This window comes from Mesoplodon bidens (assembly GCF_964165515.1).
Source record: "Mesoplodon bidens genome assembly, chromosome: 10".
NCBI lineage: Eukaryota > Metazoa > Chordata > Mammalia > Artiodactyla > Ziphiidae > Mesoplodon > Mesoplodon bidens.
The window spans coordinates 21,544,056-21,561,279 of record NC_138172.1 but is presented as its reverse complement, the minus strand read 5'-3'; the positions used below and the strand labels follow the sequence as shown (position 1 = coordinate 21,561,279).

The 17,224-nt window shown below is 39.2% G+C and overlaps 1 protein-coding gene across 10 annotated transcripts in view; it reads right to left on the bottom strand.

Annotated features, from left to right (window-relative positions):
- Window positions 1-3,111: 3,111 nt before the first annotated feature.
- The window catches only part of FRMD4B (FERM domain containing 4B), a 323,064-nt gene continuing 308,951 nt past the window's right edge, over window positions 3,112-17,224 (bottom strand). For all 10 annotated transcript variants that reach the window (XM_081246504.1, XM_081246503.1, XM_081246507.1 and 7 more), the window contains 4 exons: window positions 14,519-14,638; window positions 12,532-13,343; window positions 8,188-8,320; window positions 3,112-4,627 (listed from right to left, as the gene is read on the bottom strand). In XM_081246504.1, coding sequence (XP_081102630.1) covers window positions 4,507-4,627; window positions 8,188-8,320; window positions 12,532-13,343; window positions 14,519-14,638 — 1,186 coding nt within the window. In that variant the 3' untranslated portion in view covers window positions 3,112-4,506. The remainder of the gene's footprint in view (window positions 4,628-8,187; window positions 8,321-12,531; window positions 13,344-14,518; window positions 14,639-17,224) is intronic.

Sequence of the window (17,224 nt, the reverse complement as noted above, 5' to 3'; positions counted from 1 at the left end):
CTCAGGCATGGCTGGAATAGCATATAAACTTCATGCCATCATACTGCCCCAAGCAATTAGAAATGGGGAAGGATCAATAGATATTTTCAGTGCTCCTGGTCAATATTTAGTTCATTATCTGTGATGGTAACAAGTCTGTTTGCTGGCATGGGACATTTCATTGACTAGAAAACAATTTAAGAAATGTACTTGGTCTACTGATGAGCTCATAGAGCAATAAATAATGCAACCTCGTGGGCAACCATGTAAGACTAGGTAGTACCCTAAATAAGGGTTATCTTGACCTGTGTTTGGACTGAAGCCTGCTTCTCTGCCTTTCTCCCACAGGTAAATGAAAGAAAACTGGGCCCATTATCTTTAATAAGTAATGAGCAAGGGAATCTGAGCTTAGCATATATCCACTCAATTTTCATTAACATATTTTTTTTTAAATCCTGTTTGCTCCCCTTACTGTGGAGACACTGTTCATGGAACAACAAGGTGGTAGCAGTTTGAGTTGCAGTGTGACAAGTCAGGATCTATTTCCTGCTTTTCTCTCAATAGCTACAGGACTTGGCAAATTACTTGAGTTTTCTAATTCTCAGATTCTGTAAAATGGAGATATAATAGCACTATGTACCTCACTGGGCCGTTGTGGGGATGACATGAGCAAATACATTTTTGCAGAGGGACATACCTTTCTTTTTCCTGCTCCATGTGGCACAAGGAAGAGGAGGCAGAGGAGTAGAAAAGACCTATGGAAATCCAGAGGAGGGCACAGGAATGGAGTTAGAAGCATGGCAGATGAAGGGCCCAATAAGCTTTGTGCTGAAAGGTGAGTTAAGTTTTGCATCATCTTCCGGACTCCATGTATGTGTTAAAAGATTTTTCTCTCTGGAAATGGACTGCATTTTGTGAGATCATAGAGCACTATGAATGACTTGCCTTATTTTTTTAATTAATTAATTTTATTTTATTTATTTTTGGCTGTGTTGGGTCTTCATTGCTGCATGTGGGCTTTCTCTAGCTGCGTGGAGCAGAGGCTACCCTTCATGGCGGTGGCTTCTCTCGTTGTGGAGCGTGGGCTCTAGGTGCACGGGCTTCCGTAGTTGTGGCACGCAGGCTCAGTAGTTGTGGCTCATGGGCTCTAGAGCACAGGCTCAGTAGTTGTGGTGCACGGGCTTAGTTGCTCCTTGGCATGTGGGATCTTCCCGCACCAGGGCTCGAACCCGTGTCCCCTGCATTGGTAGGCGGATTCTTAACCACTGCACCACCAGGGAAGCCCGACTTGCCTTATTAGTAAGTGTGGAGGTAGCACTTCCTTTGACAGAACTCCAGATCAGTGTTACTCACGGGGTAATCTAGAAAGTCTGTTACTAGAACTTGGGACAAGCTAAGAACAGAAATTCTAAGTCAGTGTTTAAAAACTTGGATTGAAACTTGACAGAGTAGTTTTATGTCTGATGAATCTAATAATAAATACGAATGTATACTTCTGTATTTCTTATTTTATCTCTCTAGTAATAGATATTTTCTTAATTTTTTTCCCTTAATAATTCACTTTATTTCACTTTACAGAATATAGGTCCACAATGACTGAAATTTTTAAAAACAGGACTTTCTCCACTGATAGTGTAGAAAAAAACATCAAAACTTTTCCACACTACCAAAGAAAGTCGTTATTCCAATTCTGAAAGCTCTTCAAGACTGATGTTTGAAGCTTTGTTCCTAAGAACAGTCTTTAAACTAATAGTTCAAAACAATTCTGGAATCTTTAGTGCTTAACATTAAGCTTTTATGAATACAAGGAAGAATCTTGAATAATTTTCTCAAATATAGAAAAAAAATTAAACATCCAGGAAGGTGAGGCAATTTTTTCAATCCACCTTGTAAAACATACATCTTTATGAGGTAGATCAATATACACTGACAAAGGGTGAGGCCCAAGAGGTTTTGGTGAGAAAATAAGTTGTAAAACTGTACTTGTAATATGATGCTTTTTTAAAAAAATTACTATAGGCATAGAAAAAAATCTGAACTGCTATACAATAAATTAACAATTTAACTGGTAATGTTAGGCTTATAGGGCACAACTATGTTTTTATGTTATATATTTTCTTCATGTTTGAAATTAAAATGAGTATATGATATTTTGTAATAAAAAACATCAATTTGACATGTTGAAAAATTTATCTGTCACTTTATAGTTATTAATAAGCATATCAATAATGTGGTTGAGAAATGTTTTCCAAAAAAGATGAGGGGAAAATCATTTAGCAGCCCCACTGTGCTTCCATTTCTATACCTTCTTTTTCCATTTGGGAGCCAAGTGTTTTTTGTTTTTTCAAGGTACACCTGCAATTCTGAGCATACCATTTATTGAACAGGAAAAGGTTATTTCCATGTAAGGTACTTGCACAGAAATACTAATCTCCCTATATTTCACTTCCCACTCCCCTCTCCCCATTGTCCGGGATTAAAAGATGTCAGATGAAATATATTCTTGAATTTAAAAGACCTGTTTGCCAGTCTGATAAACTAGAATGAATGACTTGTTACAAATAAACAACATTAGTAAGATTAGGAAGCCTACATTGGTTATCCTCCATGAGGTAATAAACTACCGTATTTCACCAATTCTAAGACAATTTTATTCTAAGACACAGCGTTACGTTATGTCTCACTAAGAAAAAAAAACCGAAAACACTGCCAATTCAACTATAACACGTCAGCAATCAAAAGATGCACCCTGATTTCAGGGATGTAAGTATGAAAAAGTGGGCATCTTGGAATCAATAAAATATGGCAATACCGTAACTAAAAATCTACAATCTTGTCCAACCTGATTACTTGAAGTAGAGTACCTTCAGCTGGTTTGTATGAACCTTGGACATAAATGGAAGGAAGGATACATAAACACTTTCAGTAGCACGCCTTTCATTTATTGACCTATGTAAAAAAAATAATAGGTCTAAAAAAGTCAGAACAGTAAAAGAATATGCAAAAGGCTATATCTGTTTCTAGAAGGCTATACAAATATGCAAAAAGGAATAAGTTATTTTTCTGCGTGTCTTTTTGTTTTCCAAATTTTTTTCCCCCAAACTTCATTTTCAATGATACAAATGACTAAGGACCAGTTTAACAAATCAACTTTATGTATATATTACATGCTTTGGAATATAGATAGAAAATGTTCCCCAAAAGTTGTTCAGAAACTTCTCTATTCACAATATGAACAAGGAAACTGTATAAAAGAGGGCGAAGGAGCACCTTTTATGGAATTCTGAAGCAGAGTAAAGATGAAAAAAAAGAAGATCCATGTAGAATATGGAAATATTTGTTAACAAAAAAAAAAACCAACCCAAAACATCCAACGATAAACCATAGCGAATTATTTCTTCCAAGGACAGTATGAGGTAGTTTTAGCCTCATAATTAAATTTATGGCAGCTTGGAAGGTTTTCGTTTTTGTTTTTAATGACTAATCTTGCTTTTGTCACTTGGTGACTTAGAACTACCTGGGGAATCCAGACAATATGCTTACTCTTCAAATGTTCACAATTTTAAGGCACACAATTCATCTAAAATGATGTGGTGTTCGTGGTTTTTTTTTTCTTTATATTGTGTTGGGTTCTTGCTGTATCACCTTAAAATACTTTTTCAAACTCTTGGTTATAAAAACTTTCCATATCAAGTCTGCCATTGCAATGACAGCTGCGTTGGAGAGTTACCAGCCTGAACAATAGCTCATCATGCCATTGGAATAGAAAGAAAAAAGGAACTCCATGATAGTGTACCTTAGAAAATTCTCCAAGCAGAGTTTGTCCGTTACGCAGTGGGCTGCTTCATTTTTCCCCAATCTGCTACCATGAAGTTATATTACAGGATGCTACAGCCATAAGTCTTTCCAGAACCCATTTTATGGTGCTTATGAAAACCATCACTCTTGATAATAGCCTAAAAACATTTACACTCATTCAGGACTTCATGAAAAATCCGGCTTCTCTTCAAGTAATTTTCTAATACTGTCTAAATTGTTCATGTCCGGGGTAGACATAGTATGTAATTCTTCACCAGCTCACAAATTCCAACTTTCCGATGGTGAGCAGTGACGAGCCTCTGGCTTCCCTTCTCTCATCATTCTGAATTGTGCTCTGAAATTTCCCGTCCTTCTTCCCTATTGGAGACCCTGAACGCACTTTTCACAGTTTTGAGGTCTGCCTTCAACAACTTTTGTTCTCTTAAAAAGTGCTTGCTCTTGGTAAAGGCTGAGTCCTCCTTGGCAATGGTTCACATGTGGTCTTGACCTTGCTCTGTTAGGTTAGCACCTAGACTTGGAAAGGTGGGTTGTTGTTCAGGGGTTTTGTGCGGCTTAGTGTGTGATTCACCTCCGGGGCCACGGGAGTCCTCTCTTCCACCTTGGATGCCTTTAGGTTTCTACAGCCAACAGCCTTCTGGGAAGACGAACACATTTTGCAAGGCACACTAGTGTGAGAACGCAGGGCTCGGTCAAGAGCTCAACTGCAGTTCAGACTAATGTTCCAGGCTTTGAGTCTTCATGCCAAAAGAGCCTCTGCTCACTATTCTCCAGGCTGTCTTCCAGCGGGTTTCCCTCTGTATTGTCCAGTTGACCGGTCTCTGTGTATGGTCTATGAAAGGAAACCAGAAAAGTTACAACTTGTTGTCATTTTTGTTCCCAGAGTACAAAGATTACTATACTCAAAGAAGTTAGTAGAAAACACTGTTAAGAAAAGTATCCGAAACTTGGAAATAAGGCAAGGGGTGACTGTGTGTTTTTTCAACGTCATACTGGAACATGGTCTCACAGGCCCATGCAAGGAGTATTTACTTCTCTTGAGAGATAGACTTTTGTCTAACTTACATTTACCATGGATGAGGACCCAGACTGTGTTAAGTTACATGTTAACTTGGGGGTTTCTGTTTGGAAGAAATACAAATAACTTCTGTCTAGTAGAAAGATTACGGTCATGGTTTTATTGCCCTGTAGGATATTAGCTGGTTTTGTATTGAATTGAGTAGTCTCATCTCAGTACTCTCCCTTTCAGTGTGTGGAATTCAGTCTCTTGAATTATCTGGGAACCAGCTTTAGCATTCTGTTAGTTCCCTCATGAATGAGTTAAATAAATCTTTGACATATGTTCATTTTAGGTTTGTGTGAGAGTTGTATTTTTGACTTTTGAAGTATTTTTGACAGCTACACTTTAAGCAGTCTTCAAATTCAGGGAATATACTAGATGTTTTTCTTAGAAACAAAGGAATATACTTAAAGGGAGGCGAGGGTACCTTGGGACATACTTTACATCCCTAGGGTGTATGGGTCAAGTGTAAATTGGAAACAGCATCACATAAAACAATCACAGGCCCATTTGGAAAGTACATCCAAAAGAAGGCGTCCTATTATACAGACCATTCCAATAAGCAAAACCTCATTCCTGTAATAGCAGGTTAGAATAGGTTAGATAGTTAGTAGCTTTCTTTTTATTTTAAACTTCAATGTCTTTTAGTAGAGGTGAATAAAAAGTCCTTTGGAAAAGAGCTTTGGAAATAAACACTATGCAAAACCAGATATTTAGTGTTTTTTTTCTAATATAAAAACAAAAGCAGATTTCTGTAACTTCACACATCACTCAGAACAAGCGAAACTGCTGCTATGCAAGAAGCAACACATCGATTTGAGGGACTGTACTTACTACAGCTGGCTACGCTTAAAAGAGAATTGAAAACTGATCTCATTTCTGGAGACACAACCATTCTCCGAGACAGAAGCCCTTGGTTCTGCCTAGTAATAGGGAGTGTTCAATAAGGAAGAGGATAGGAAATGGAAAACAGGAAGTGAAAGAAAAAAAGTTATTTGAAAACACAGTTTGCAGCAGCAGAGTCAGGAATTTGACTATATTACATACGAGGTAGCAGAAGAGACTTCAACATTTCTAATTTTAGAAAGTTTATGCTGCTAACAGTTATACTATATCATACAAGGAAAAACATTTTATTGGTATAAATTTGTAGCTTTCTATAATATTAAGACCTGGACACTCCGAGGTAGGAATCTCTAAATAACATGCACTTCATTTTTAAAAACATACTGATCTATGGCTAAGCATTTCAAATCTTCAGTTTAAGGGCAGATCTAAAGTTTTTTATCTTTATCTTGAAACCCAATTTTTCTCTTATTTTAATAATTACATTTTCATAAAAAATAACATGCAGTTTTAGAATAAATTTCTAAAGCTTTATGGAGGATTGTTATACTTGCCTTATTAATAAGGCAAGTTAAATTGATCAGACTGTACACGATAAAAATAAAATCCTAAACGGACAAATGGGTAGAAATAAGCATTCCATAATTCTCTGGGATAGGAGGGTACGTTGGCAAATCTTTCTAGTAAGCAGGAGCTTAAAAAATATGCTTTTCAATTTAATCCATTAAACCAACTTATTGGAATGTGTCCTAAGGAAATAATCTAGAATTCAGACAAATATTTTGCACAAAGTATTGTATTTTATTTACAATAAAAAAAGAAAGAAAATTTAAAAGCCACTTAAAATCAAACTATGGGGAACTGTTAATAAAGTACGGCATATTTATTGAGTGGAATATCATATGGTTGCATAAAGTAAGGTTTAAAGAGTTTTGTAAAAAAAAAAATGGGAACACATTTTCTACAATGAGCTCATATTATGTGCACATGTACACATACACAATAGGGGTCTTTAAATAGTTTCTAATTTCCTGTATATCATGCCCCTTCAGACTCTGCTATCAAGCCATGTTGGCCTGGCTGTAACAGATGGACAGACTTTGTAAAAACAGACTGTCTCTAAAAATGTTTAACACTTCCTGAGTCCTATGAAAGTGGTGTTAGGATATTAGAACTGTCTTATGCCCTGAATGGTTTGTTTTATATCACTTCTAACTCAGTCAACAAAAACAAAAGTGAAAGTATACAAACAGGAAAATTATTTGCAAATGTATTATACAAAATGATTAGAACTGAATTGAAAAAGTTCAGCTCAAATTTTGGGCCAAAGTCTTCCTGCTCTTAACTCATTTGCAAGCATTATTTACAGAAGTCCAAGCTATCTGACATCCTCTGAAGTATATTTTCATTAAAATTCTATTTTGAGCATGCCCTTTGTTGAGTTGAGACAATTGGCCTAATATTTCAAGCCAAGAAAAACTTTTGCTAAATATGGAAAAGAAAAACAAGCTTTTGGGGTTGAATTATCTCCAATTTGCTTGTAACACTGAGTGCTTTAGTAAGAAACTAACCTCAAATTCACCAGTATTCACCTTTAAAAGTTACTGTCTATGTAAGCCTCCTATGCCTGATGCAATCTGACTTAAAGAAAGCAAAATTAAATTTTCTTAAAACAAAAACAAAAAGCAACAGAAAATGCTTTACTTCTTGGCACCAGGGGTACAGATTATATTCTGTGAGAAGGTGATCGAGAAAAATGACCACTTCAAGTTTAACTCCTCCCATGTATGCAAAGAATTGAAAAACGTAATCCAGAGTTTGCAATCTTTTTAATAATCACATTTTAACAAATTGATCTTATCTATTTCCTCTAAATGTTTACAAAGAACTACTATGACAAACACAGAGGACAGCTGGCTGCGTCTGTTGCTCCTTAATGAACATAGGGTTAGACACAAAAAGGCAGCAAATGTTTGAAATCAAGCCCACCAACTGTCTATGAGGAATCTTGGCATGAACAGCCTTTTCTGGGATAGAGATATTTTTCCTGCAAGGTTCCAGAAAAGTCTTAACTGGGTATATCAGTAGTACAGTTTCAAGTATAGCAATTAAAAAGAACCCTTCAGACACAAAATTTAATGTACAGGACTCTAAGAAGAGGGTCAGATTTGAATGAGCTAGATTGAGCACCAGCGAGTTTTTTCTTAAAGGGCCAGATATTTTTGGCTTCGTCGGCCATGAAATCTCTGTTGCAACTATTCCGCTCTGCCCTCATAGTACAAAAACAGCCATAGGTAACATGTAAATAAATAAGCATGGCTGTTTTCCAATCAAAATTTATTTATAAACATAGGTGGCAGCCGGTCTTAGACTACAATTTGCCAACGCTTGAGCTAGATTACTTAGCGTTCATAAAATAAAACTGGATTCCTGAATTCTTTAGACCAGGAACAGGGTACTGAAAGTTTTAAGCATGCCTTTCTCACCTGCCTGGAGAGGGCAAAGGATTATAGACGTTGCCATAGCAGCTGGTGTAGGAAGAATGTGCCGGGGTCTCGTATTCAGATAGCCCTATAGTTATCTGGGTCCTCCAGTTCCCGGAAGCATTTGTAGAAGACACTAGAAATAAAAATGAAAAAAGACAAAATTAGTGGGACTATTCAAAGTGAGAATTGTTTAGGCCATTTAGATGTACATCAATCAGCTGTGTGCAGAGTAGAGCTTACCAGCCAATGTTTGGAACCAACAGAGTTCCTATTCCAATTTGGTTACTTACTGGCCATGTGACATTGGGCAAATGGCTTATGTTCTTTAAGCTTTAGTTTCTTTGTCTGTAAAGTGGGGATAATAATATAAATATTGGGCTTCCCTGGTGGCGCAGTGGTTGAGAGTCCGCCTGCCGATGCAGGGGACACGGGTTCGTGCCCCGGTCCGGGAAGATCCCACATGCCGCGGAGCGGCTGGGTCCGTGAGCCATGGCCGCTGAGCCTGCGCGTCCGGAGCCTGTGCTCCGCAACGGGAGAGGCCACAACAGTGAGAGGCCCGCGTACCGCAAAAAAAATAAATAAATAAATAAATAAATAAATAAATAAATATATTCTGTATAGGGATGATACCAGGATTAAATAACCTAATTTGTACAAATATTTAGCACTGTGCCTAGCAATAAATGATAACATTATTGTTATAAATGTGAATAAAGTTAATTGAAAGACATGCTATAAAAAAATAACCCAAAAGACAAGCCAGAAAAAAAATTCTCATATATTGAAAGAATCTTCCCAGTGTCCCAGTCAGGCTATGGTGGCTGGATAGCTTCATAGGCTCAATTGTAAAGGTAAGATGACAAGTTTGAGTTTGTGGAGGCCTTTAGAGGAAAAGCATTCCATACGTTGACTTGTTGAGACTTGCTCGTTCCCCAGCCACAGGCAATATTGGGCCACTAGCAGCATCAAGGCACATTTTTGCCTTTTAAAAAGAAGTTCTGTGGGTGGGGTAGGGGAGGGAAACTAGTATAGGAAAGATTTCAGGAAGAAGAGATTTAGTTCTTCTGAGGGACTAATCTGTAACAAGACAAGGGCATACACAAAAAAGAATGAAATAATGCCATTTGCAGCAACATGGATGGACCTAGAGATTACCATACTAAGTGAAGTCAGCCAGACAGAGAAAGACAAATATCATATGATATCACTTCTATGTGGAATCTAAAAAGTGATACAAATGAACTTATTTACAAAACAGAAACAGACTCACAGACTTCGAAAACAAACCTGGTTACCAAGGGGAAAGGTGTGGGGAGGATAAATTAGGGATTTCGGAGTAACAGATACACATTACTGTGTATGAAATAGATAAACAACAAGGACCTACTGTACAGCACAGGGAACTCGACTCAATATTTTGTAATAACATATATGGGAAAAGCATCTGAATATATATATATATACACACATATATATGTAAACATAAATATATATATGCATGTATAACTGAATCACTTTCCTTTATACTTCAAACTAACACAACATTGTAAATCAACTATAGTTCAATTTAAAAAAATTTTTTTTTTTTTTTTTTTTTTTTTTGCGGTATGCGGGCCTCTCACTGTTGTGGCCTCTCCCGTTGCGGAGCACAGGCTCCGGACGCGCAGGCCCATCGGCCATGGCTCACGGGCCCAGCCGCTCCGCGGCATATGGGATCCTCCCAGACCGGGGCACGAACCCGTATCCCCTGCATCGGCAGGCGGACTCTCAACCACTGCGCCACCAGGGAGGCCCCTAAAAAAATTTTTTAATGGTTAAAAAAAAAAATAGACAAGGGCATAATTTGGGAGCAAAACCCAGTGAATGCCTCATCTCTGGGCGTTTGCTGTCCTGTCTCTAAAACCAGTCCTGCCCCATGCCTAGGCTGCACAATGCCATGCCAGTCATCCAAGACTCAAAACCCCCACACCTTTCCTGGAGCCTTCCAGCTCTCCTCCATTTCCTGCTCCTGGAGGCCAACCTCTTCCTCTTCTCTGTCACACCCACAAAGCACATGTGACAGTGCAAGACAAACACATTTCAAAACTCATCTGTGGTCCTGCATGCCACAAGGCTTTGACTCAAAGATATAACATTCCCACTTCAAGCTTCCAGGAAGGTTTCATAACTCAGAGGTGTGGTGCTTAGGATGTCTGAGCTGTGACTGAATTCCTACTCTGCCACTTAATTAGCTTTGGAGCTCGGGCAGGGTCATTTAAATGCTCTAAGTCAGAACTGCCTCAGCTGCAAGAGTAGAATAATAATAATACACATAACAACAGCACTCATTACATAGAACTGCTGCATACATTAAGTGGGAGAGTATACATAAAGCGCTGAGCAGGTCGGGTGGCACAGGGTAAGTTGCCAGTAAATGGTGATTGTCCTTACTACTAAAACTGAGTCACCCAGAGAGCCTTTAGGTGGCTGGAAGAGATTACAAAACCCCTGACTAATTCGGCAAATAATCAGAAACTTATCTCTCTGTGAGAATGATGCGTGCCTGTTATAAAACATTTCTGTAGCTATAAAATGTATAATTCTGGGAGCACTGATTCCATCCATCCAATTCCTTAAAATGTGATGCCTTTTGGCCTATGGGGCCAAATCCTGCTGGTATCAGCAAGGTTCATGCCCTCACACTGGGTCCAGGAAGTGTTATCTCCATTCTCACCTTTGCCCCAGTCCTGAGCCAACGGCCAGGAATGTTGAAGTTTCTGAGTGACACCTGCTTCTCCCTGGCCTTGCTGTTTAAAGAGGCATTACCCCAGTGCTGTGCCCTGATGACCATCCACATGCATCCCAGCCCTCTTTCTTTGGTTTCTGAAACACCCAGAAATTGAAGGGGAAGAAAGACATTCTCTAATCAGAGCCACAGATAAGAAATAACTACAGGAGGCTTTTCATATGTTAGATGTGGTAATAAATGGGAAAGTCCAAGCAGAAGTCCAAAGTCCTGGACAAATACGAGAACACTAGAATCCAAATGGAAATCTCCATGGAGATGCCTCTTGTCAACAACATTAGGAAACTTTTAAAGGAAAACTTCTCACCAAAGATCACACAATGATTCAGGAATCCCTGAGCTATGTCTCACTAAGGTGTCATGCTTGAAAGAGGGGGCGAGACTCATGACCTCATGTGGTTTGAGAATTCATCCATTTCTTAGAGCTTTAATATTGCTTAATTTTCATATAGTCCTCTGGCTGCTAACTAGACTGTGAATTCATCCAGGCCAGCAACTGGCTTGAAACTGGATCCTCAGTATCTATGCCTGCTTGTTTGCTGAATAAATGAAACCCTGGGCAGACTCTCCATTTAGGCCCCCATTTCTCTCCTTAAAGTATGCCTAGCACAGCTGGAGGTACGCAGTAAACCCTCCAGGAACAGAAGTGGAGTTAGGGACCAAAGTCAACACGTGAAGAGAACACCTCTAATCCAAATTATCTTTGGCAGTCCCTTAAATCAGCCATAAAGTGGAATACGTATGATTACTGAATTAAGACCTGCAAAGTACTTAGAACACTGCCAGGAACAGTGGTTAGTAAATGCTACCTCTTATCAAACTCATTAGAAGCCTTACACAGAGACCTGAGCATTTGGAACGAACTGCCTTTAGATAATCCAATTCCTAGTTGTGAACAGGGAAAGACGTATAACCTTAATGGTTTTCTGCTTACCTGAAGGATTTATGCTATTCTCTTAATATATCAAACCTCGACGCCCTGAACATTTATTTATTTATTTATTTATTTTTATTGAAGTATAGTTGATTTACAATGTTCTGTTAGTTTCAGGTGTACAGTACAGTGATTCAGTTTACGTATACATATATATATATATATATATAGGTATGTCTTGTGTGTGTGTGTGTGTGTGTGTATATATATATATATATATATATATATATAATGTTCATTTTCAGATTCTTTTCCCTTATAGGTTTATTACAAAATATTGAGTATAGTTCCCTGTGCTATACAGTAGGTCCTTGTTGGTTATCTATTTTATATACAGTAGTGTGTATCTGTTCATCCCAAAGCCCTGAACACTTTAAAGAGATGTGACTGTCAATGAAAGACCTAGAAAAGATAAAAATATATGAAAGCCGCTAACCCAGGGCAGCACAGAGAGTAGGTGCTCAATCAATGTTTGTTGGACTTGAATCTGTGGCTCTACCCAATGGCTACCACTCTCCTGATCTTGGGTCCTGGTCTCGTGACCCTTGAGGGGAGTGGTTTGGGGTAGGTGGGGAACATGAGGTAAATGAAATCTGGATATCAAGTGCCTCCGCAGTATTCTTACCTGAAGAGTAGGAAGACGCTCGGCTGCTTGGAGAACAGGGTACCTGCAGCCCGGCAAAGCCCAGGCTCCTCTGCGATCCCCTGTCCGAATCAAAGCTAGTCTGTGTGCTGTGGCCCTGCTCCTTCTGCCCAGAGGCCCGCTGGTACCAGCCACGCAGGTGCTCTGCCACTAAGGCCTTGTGGATGTTTTTGGTGATGTGCTCTGACTTGGCAGCAGCCTTCCTCGGCAGCCGGAGAGTTGCATACGGGTTATGGGGCACCCGGTCGACCTCGTCTTCATGAAACGACCTGCTGTAGTCCCTTGGGTGGTCATATCCATAGTGGGTGGAGGACCGGTAGGAAGGATTGACGCTGTACTGTCCTTCAGTGTCGTTCTCGTAGACGTAGCCACCACTGTAATACAGATCACACTCTGCATATGGCATGTACCCGGCAGTGTAGTAACTGGAAGAAGGCTGCTCCTGACTCTTTGAGTAGACGCCATTCTTCAGACTATCCTTTTGTGCTAGGTTGGGCATGCTTCCTGAATTTGAAGTCGAAACGTTCTGCTTCTTGGACCTTCTCCGACCCCTGGAGCGAGTGTCCAGAGTTTGGGTGGTGTAACAGGGGCCGGCCACAGGTGTCATGCAGTAATACTCTGTGCTTGACTGGCTGGTATAGGAAGAGCCGTCATCCAGGATTTCTGTGCTGCTGCTTCTTTGGGATTTGGAGAGGGAGAGAAATGGCTTATCATGGTCCATCTCAGAGAGCAGATGAGACTGGGACTCAAGGCTTCCACTCCGCTGGCGGCAGTGCTGAGATGAAGATTCGGGTCTGAAAGAGGAGGAAGCAAACTTGTAAAAGACAAACAAGGGAAGGAGGACCGAGGGAAGGGAAAAGGACACCACGTCGAACGATTTAATAGCTCCTGAACTGCACTAGGATTTTTAAGGTTTCCAAAGCTGAACACACAACAGAAACCACTGGGTTCACATGGTCAAAATGAGAAAAGAAATCGATTCTGTCAATTGGGCAATCCACATCCTTCCTTGACAATAGGGAAGATAAACTGATGCTGTATAACCTACATCAAAACCTAAGAAAAATCCCACATGTCTTTGGAGGGTTCTTTCTTCCAAAAGGATAGCAGGATACATAGACTAGGGTGAACGCAGCATTTGTTGGGGAACAGAGTCTGGCTTTGACATTGGAGACATCTGGGTTGAGTTACGGCTCCATCATTTCCCAACTGTATGAACGTGGACAAGATATTTAACTAACGTCCCTCCCTCCCCTGTAAAATGAGGAAAAACACAGTATCTAGTATCTCCAGTCAGACTTGTTGTGGGGACCAAATAATATAGTGCATATAAAATAGCACAGCCTTCAGTAAACACTTCAAAATGTTGCTACTGTCATTATCTTCATCCTCACCATTGAATAACAAATGGTAATGTCCAGTTGGAAAAATTAAGGCACAAAAAATCCAGTATCTACCCAAACCACGTACATTTTCAAGCACATTTTCTTGGCTCATATATTTGATCTGTTAAGTGCATAGAAAGTGTAGAGCCATAAAATAAAGTCCACTGCAGAAAGTGATTAAAAACACAGTGAAGGGACTTCCCTGGTGGCACAGTGGTTAAGAATCCGCCTGCCAATGCAGGGCACACGGGTTCAAGCCCTGTTCCGGGAAGATCCCACATGCTGCGGAGCAACTAAGCCCGTGCGCCACAACTACTGAGCCTGCGCTCTAGAGCCCGCGAGCCACAACTACTGAGCCCGTGCGCCTAGAGCCCGTGCTCCACAACAAGAGAAGCCACTGCAATGAGAAGCCCGCGCACCGCAACGAAGAGTAGCCCCTGCTCGCTGTAACTAGAGAAAGACCGCGGGCAGCAATGAAGACCCAACGCAGCCAAATTAAAAAACAAACAAACCACAGTGAAGTAAAACAAAACCTTAAAGCAAAAGTCAACAGAGAGAAAGCAACTGGAATGAAGCCCTCTTACTGCAAGTGGCTGCTGCTGTAAGCATTCCGGGTGAGAACAGGTGTGGTGGGCACGCTTAGCCCTCCCTGGGACCGCCTCTCCAGAGTTTTGTAAGGACTGCTGTGTGTCGACAGCATTTCTCTGTGACGGTAAAAAAAAAAAAGAGAGAATTCAGGAAATGAGGAGCCACCTAACATTTCTGGCAAACTTGTTATAAGCTGATTAGAAACTTACTGGGGGGGGGAGGAATAAATTAGAAGCTTGGGATTAACAATACACATGACTATATATAAAAGAGATCATCAACAAGGACCTACTGTCAAGCACAGGGAGCTCTACCCAATATTCTGTAATAACCTATAGGGGAAAAGCGTCTGAAAAAGAAGAGATATATGTATATGTATAACTGAATCACTTTGTTGTACACCTGAAACTAATACAACATTGTAAATCAAATTACTCCAATATAAAACAAAATAAAAAGAGCCTGCTGTATAAAAAGATAAATAAAATAAAATTCAAAAAAATAATAATAAAATAGAATTAAAAATAAAATAGATAACCAACCAGAACCTACTGTATAGCACAGGGAACTATACTCAATATTTTGTAATAACCTATAAGGGAACAGAATCTGAAAAAATTATATCTAGGTATAACTGAATCACTTTGCTGTACACGTGAAACTAACACAACATTGTAAATCAACTATACTTCAATTAAAAAAAAGGAAGGAAACTTACTGGAAACTGAAGGAATGGGAACATGAAGAGATAATTGGGAAAACTGGCTTTGTGGCTTAGTACCCTGGTGCATCTTAGATGAGTCTTAGGGGAAGCACAAGTGATGTGACTGTGAGTCATAAATATGGAGGAAAAAACTAGAAGACGTTTAAAAAAGGGTGTACTGAATAAAACAGACTGGAAGCAACGAGAGCAGGGGCAGCAAATCCTTTCTCTGTAAAGAGCCTCACAGTAAATATTTTTGGCTTTGTGGGCCAGATGATCTCTGTTGCAATGACTCAACTCTGCCCTTGAAGTAAGAGACCAGTGTAGACAATATGTATGTGAATGGAGGTGATTGCGTGCCAATCAAATTTGACCGTGGACACTTAAATTAAAATTTCATACAATTTTTATGTCACAAAATATTACTGCTTTTGATTTCCGTTCCAGTATTTAAAAATCTAAAACCATGCTTAGCTCATGGGCCATACAAAAATAGGCTGCAGCATGAATTTGGGTAGTGGACTGTCATTCACAGCATTCTCAGATCACTTTGTCCACTTTCCAGCACAGTGAGAACACAATTTGAAGTTAATTTTTTAATTAAAAATGACTTTGATTACACTTCACTTGTTACAAAAGCATGTCAAGCTCACTGCAAAAAAGTTTAAAAATACAGATAAACATTTAAATGTCCATAATCTGATACCTCAGATAGTCAGAACACTAAACATTTTCAGATATTTTTACTAAGCACATATACTTATAAGCATTTATACTTTTATTGGGATTAACATACACACACTATTATATATAAAACAAATAACCAACAAGGACCTACTGTATAGCACAGGAAACTATACCCCATATTTTGTAATAACCTATAAGGGAAAAGAATCTGAAGAAGAATACACACACATACACACACACACACACACACACACACACGTATGTATAACTGAATCACTTTCCTGTATGCCTGAAACTAACATGACATTGTAATACAACTATACTTCAATTTTAAAAAAGCATTTATACTTTTAACAACAAAAAATGAGATCTTACTGTATATATATTCTCTTTCAAAACCCACTTAAAAATTTTGATTTAACATTTTATGTCACTTAATATTCACCTACACTGTTATTTTAATGAGTTTATAGTATTCCAATGTAAAGACTGACCATAATTAAACAATCCACTAGTTGAGCATTTGGGCTGTTTTCATTTGTTACTAGTATAAACAATGCTGTGATAAGCATCCTGTAGTTAATTCAAGAGGAAAAATTCCTAAAAGCGAAATTGCTGGATCAAAGAGCAAACCCATCTTAAGCTATTGGGGATGGAGGCATAATAATTTTTAAGATAATGATTTTCCCAGTTATAATTCCTCTTGCTGAAATAGCTTTGTTTTCCCTAATATAATAAACACACGTGTCCAGTGTTATCTGATAGGACTTTCTTCAATTATGGAAATGTGCTATATCTGTGCTACCCAATATCAGCCATCAGCCACATGTGCCTATTAGGACTTGAAATGTGGCTGGTAGGACTGAGGAACCGAATTTTAAATTTTATTTACTTTTAATTAAATTGGACAGCACAGCTCTAGACACCTGGATCTCTATTGTTTAAGGCAACAGTTTTTACATGCTAACCTACAAACTGGGGCTAATATGAGATAAAAGTTTTCACTGGTCTTTGACAAATTAGAAATATAACAAAATGTGGGTTTTCTTTTCATAAGCGAAAAATTATTTAATCTAAATAATCTTCCTTTATTTATTTATTTATTATTAATTTGTTTTGCGGTACGCGGGCCTCTCACTGTTGTGGCCTCTCCCGTTGCGGAGCACAGGCTCCAGACGCGCAGGCTCAGCGGCCATGGCTCACGGGCCCAGCTGCTCCACGGCATGTGGGATCTTCCCGGACCGGGGCACGAACCCACGCCCCCTGCATCGGCAGGCGGACTCTCAAACACTGTGCCACCAGGGAAGCCCTA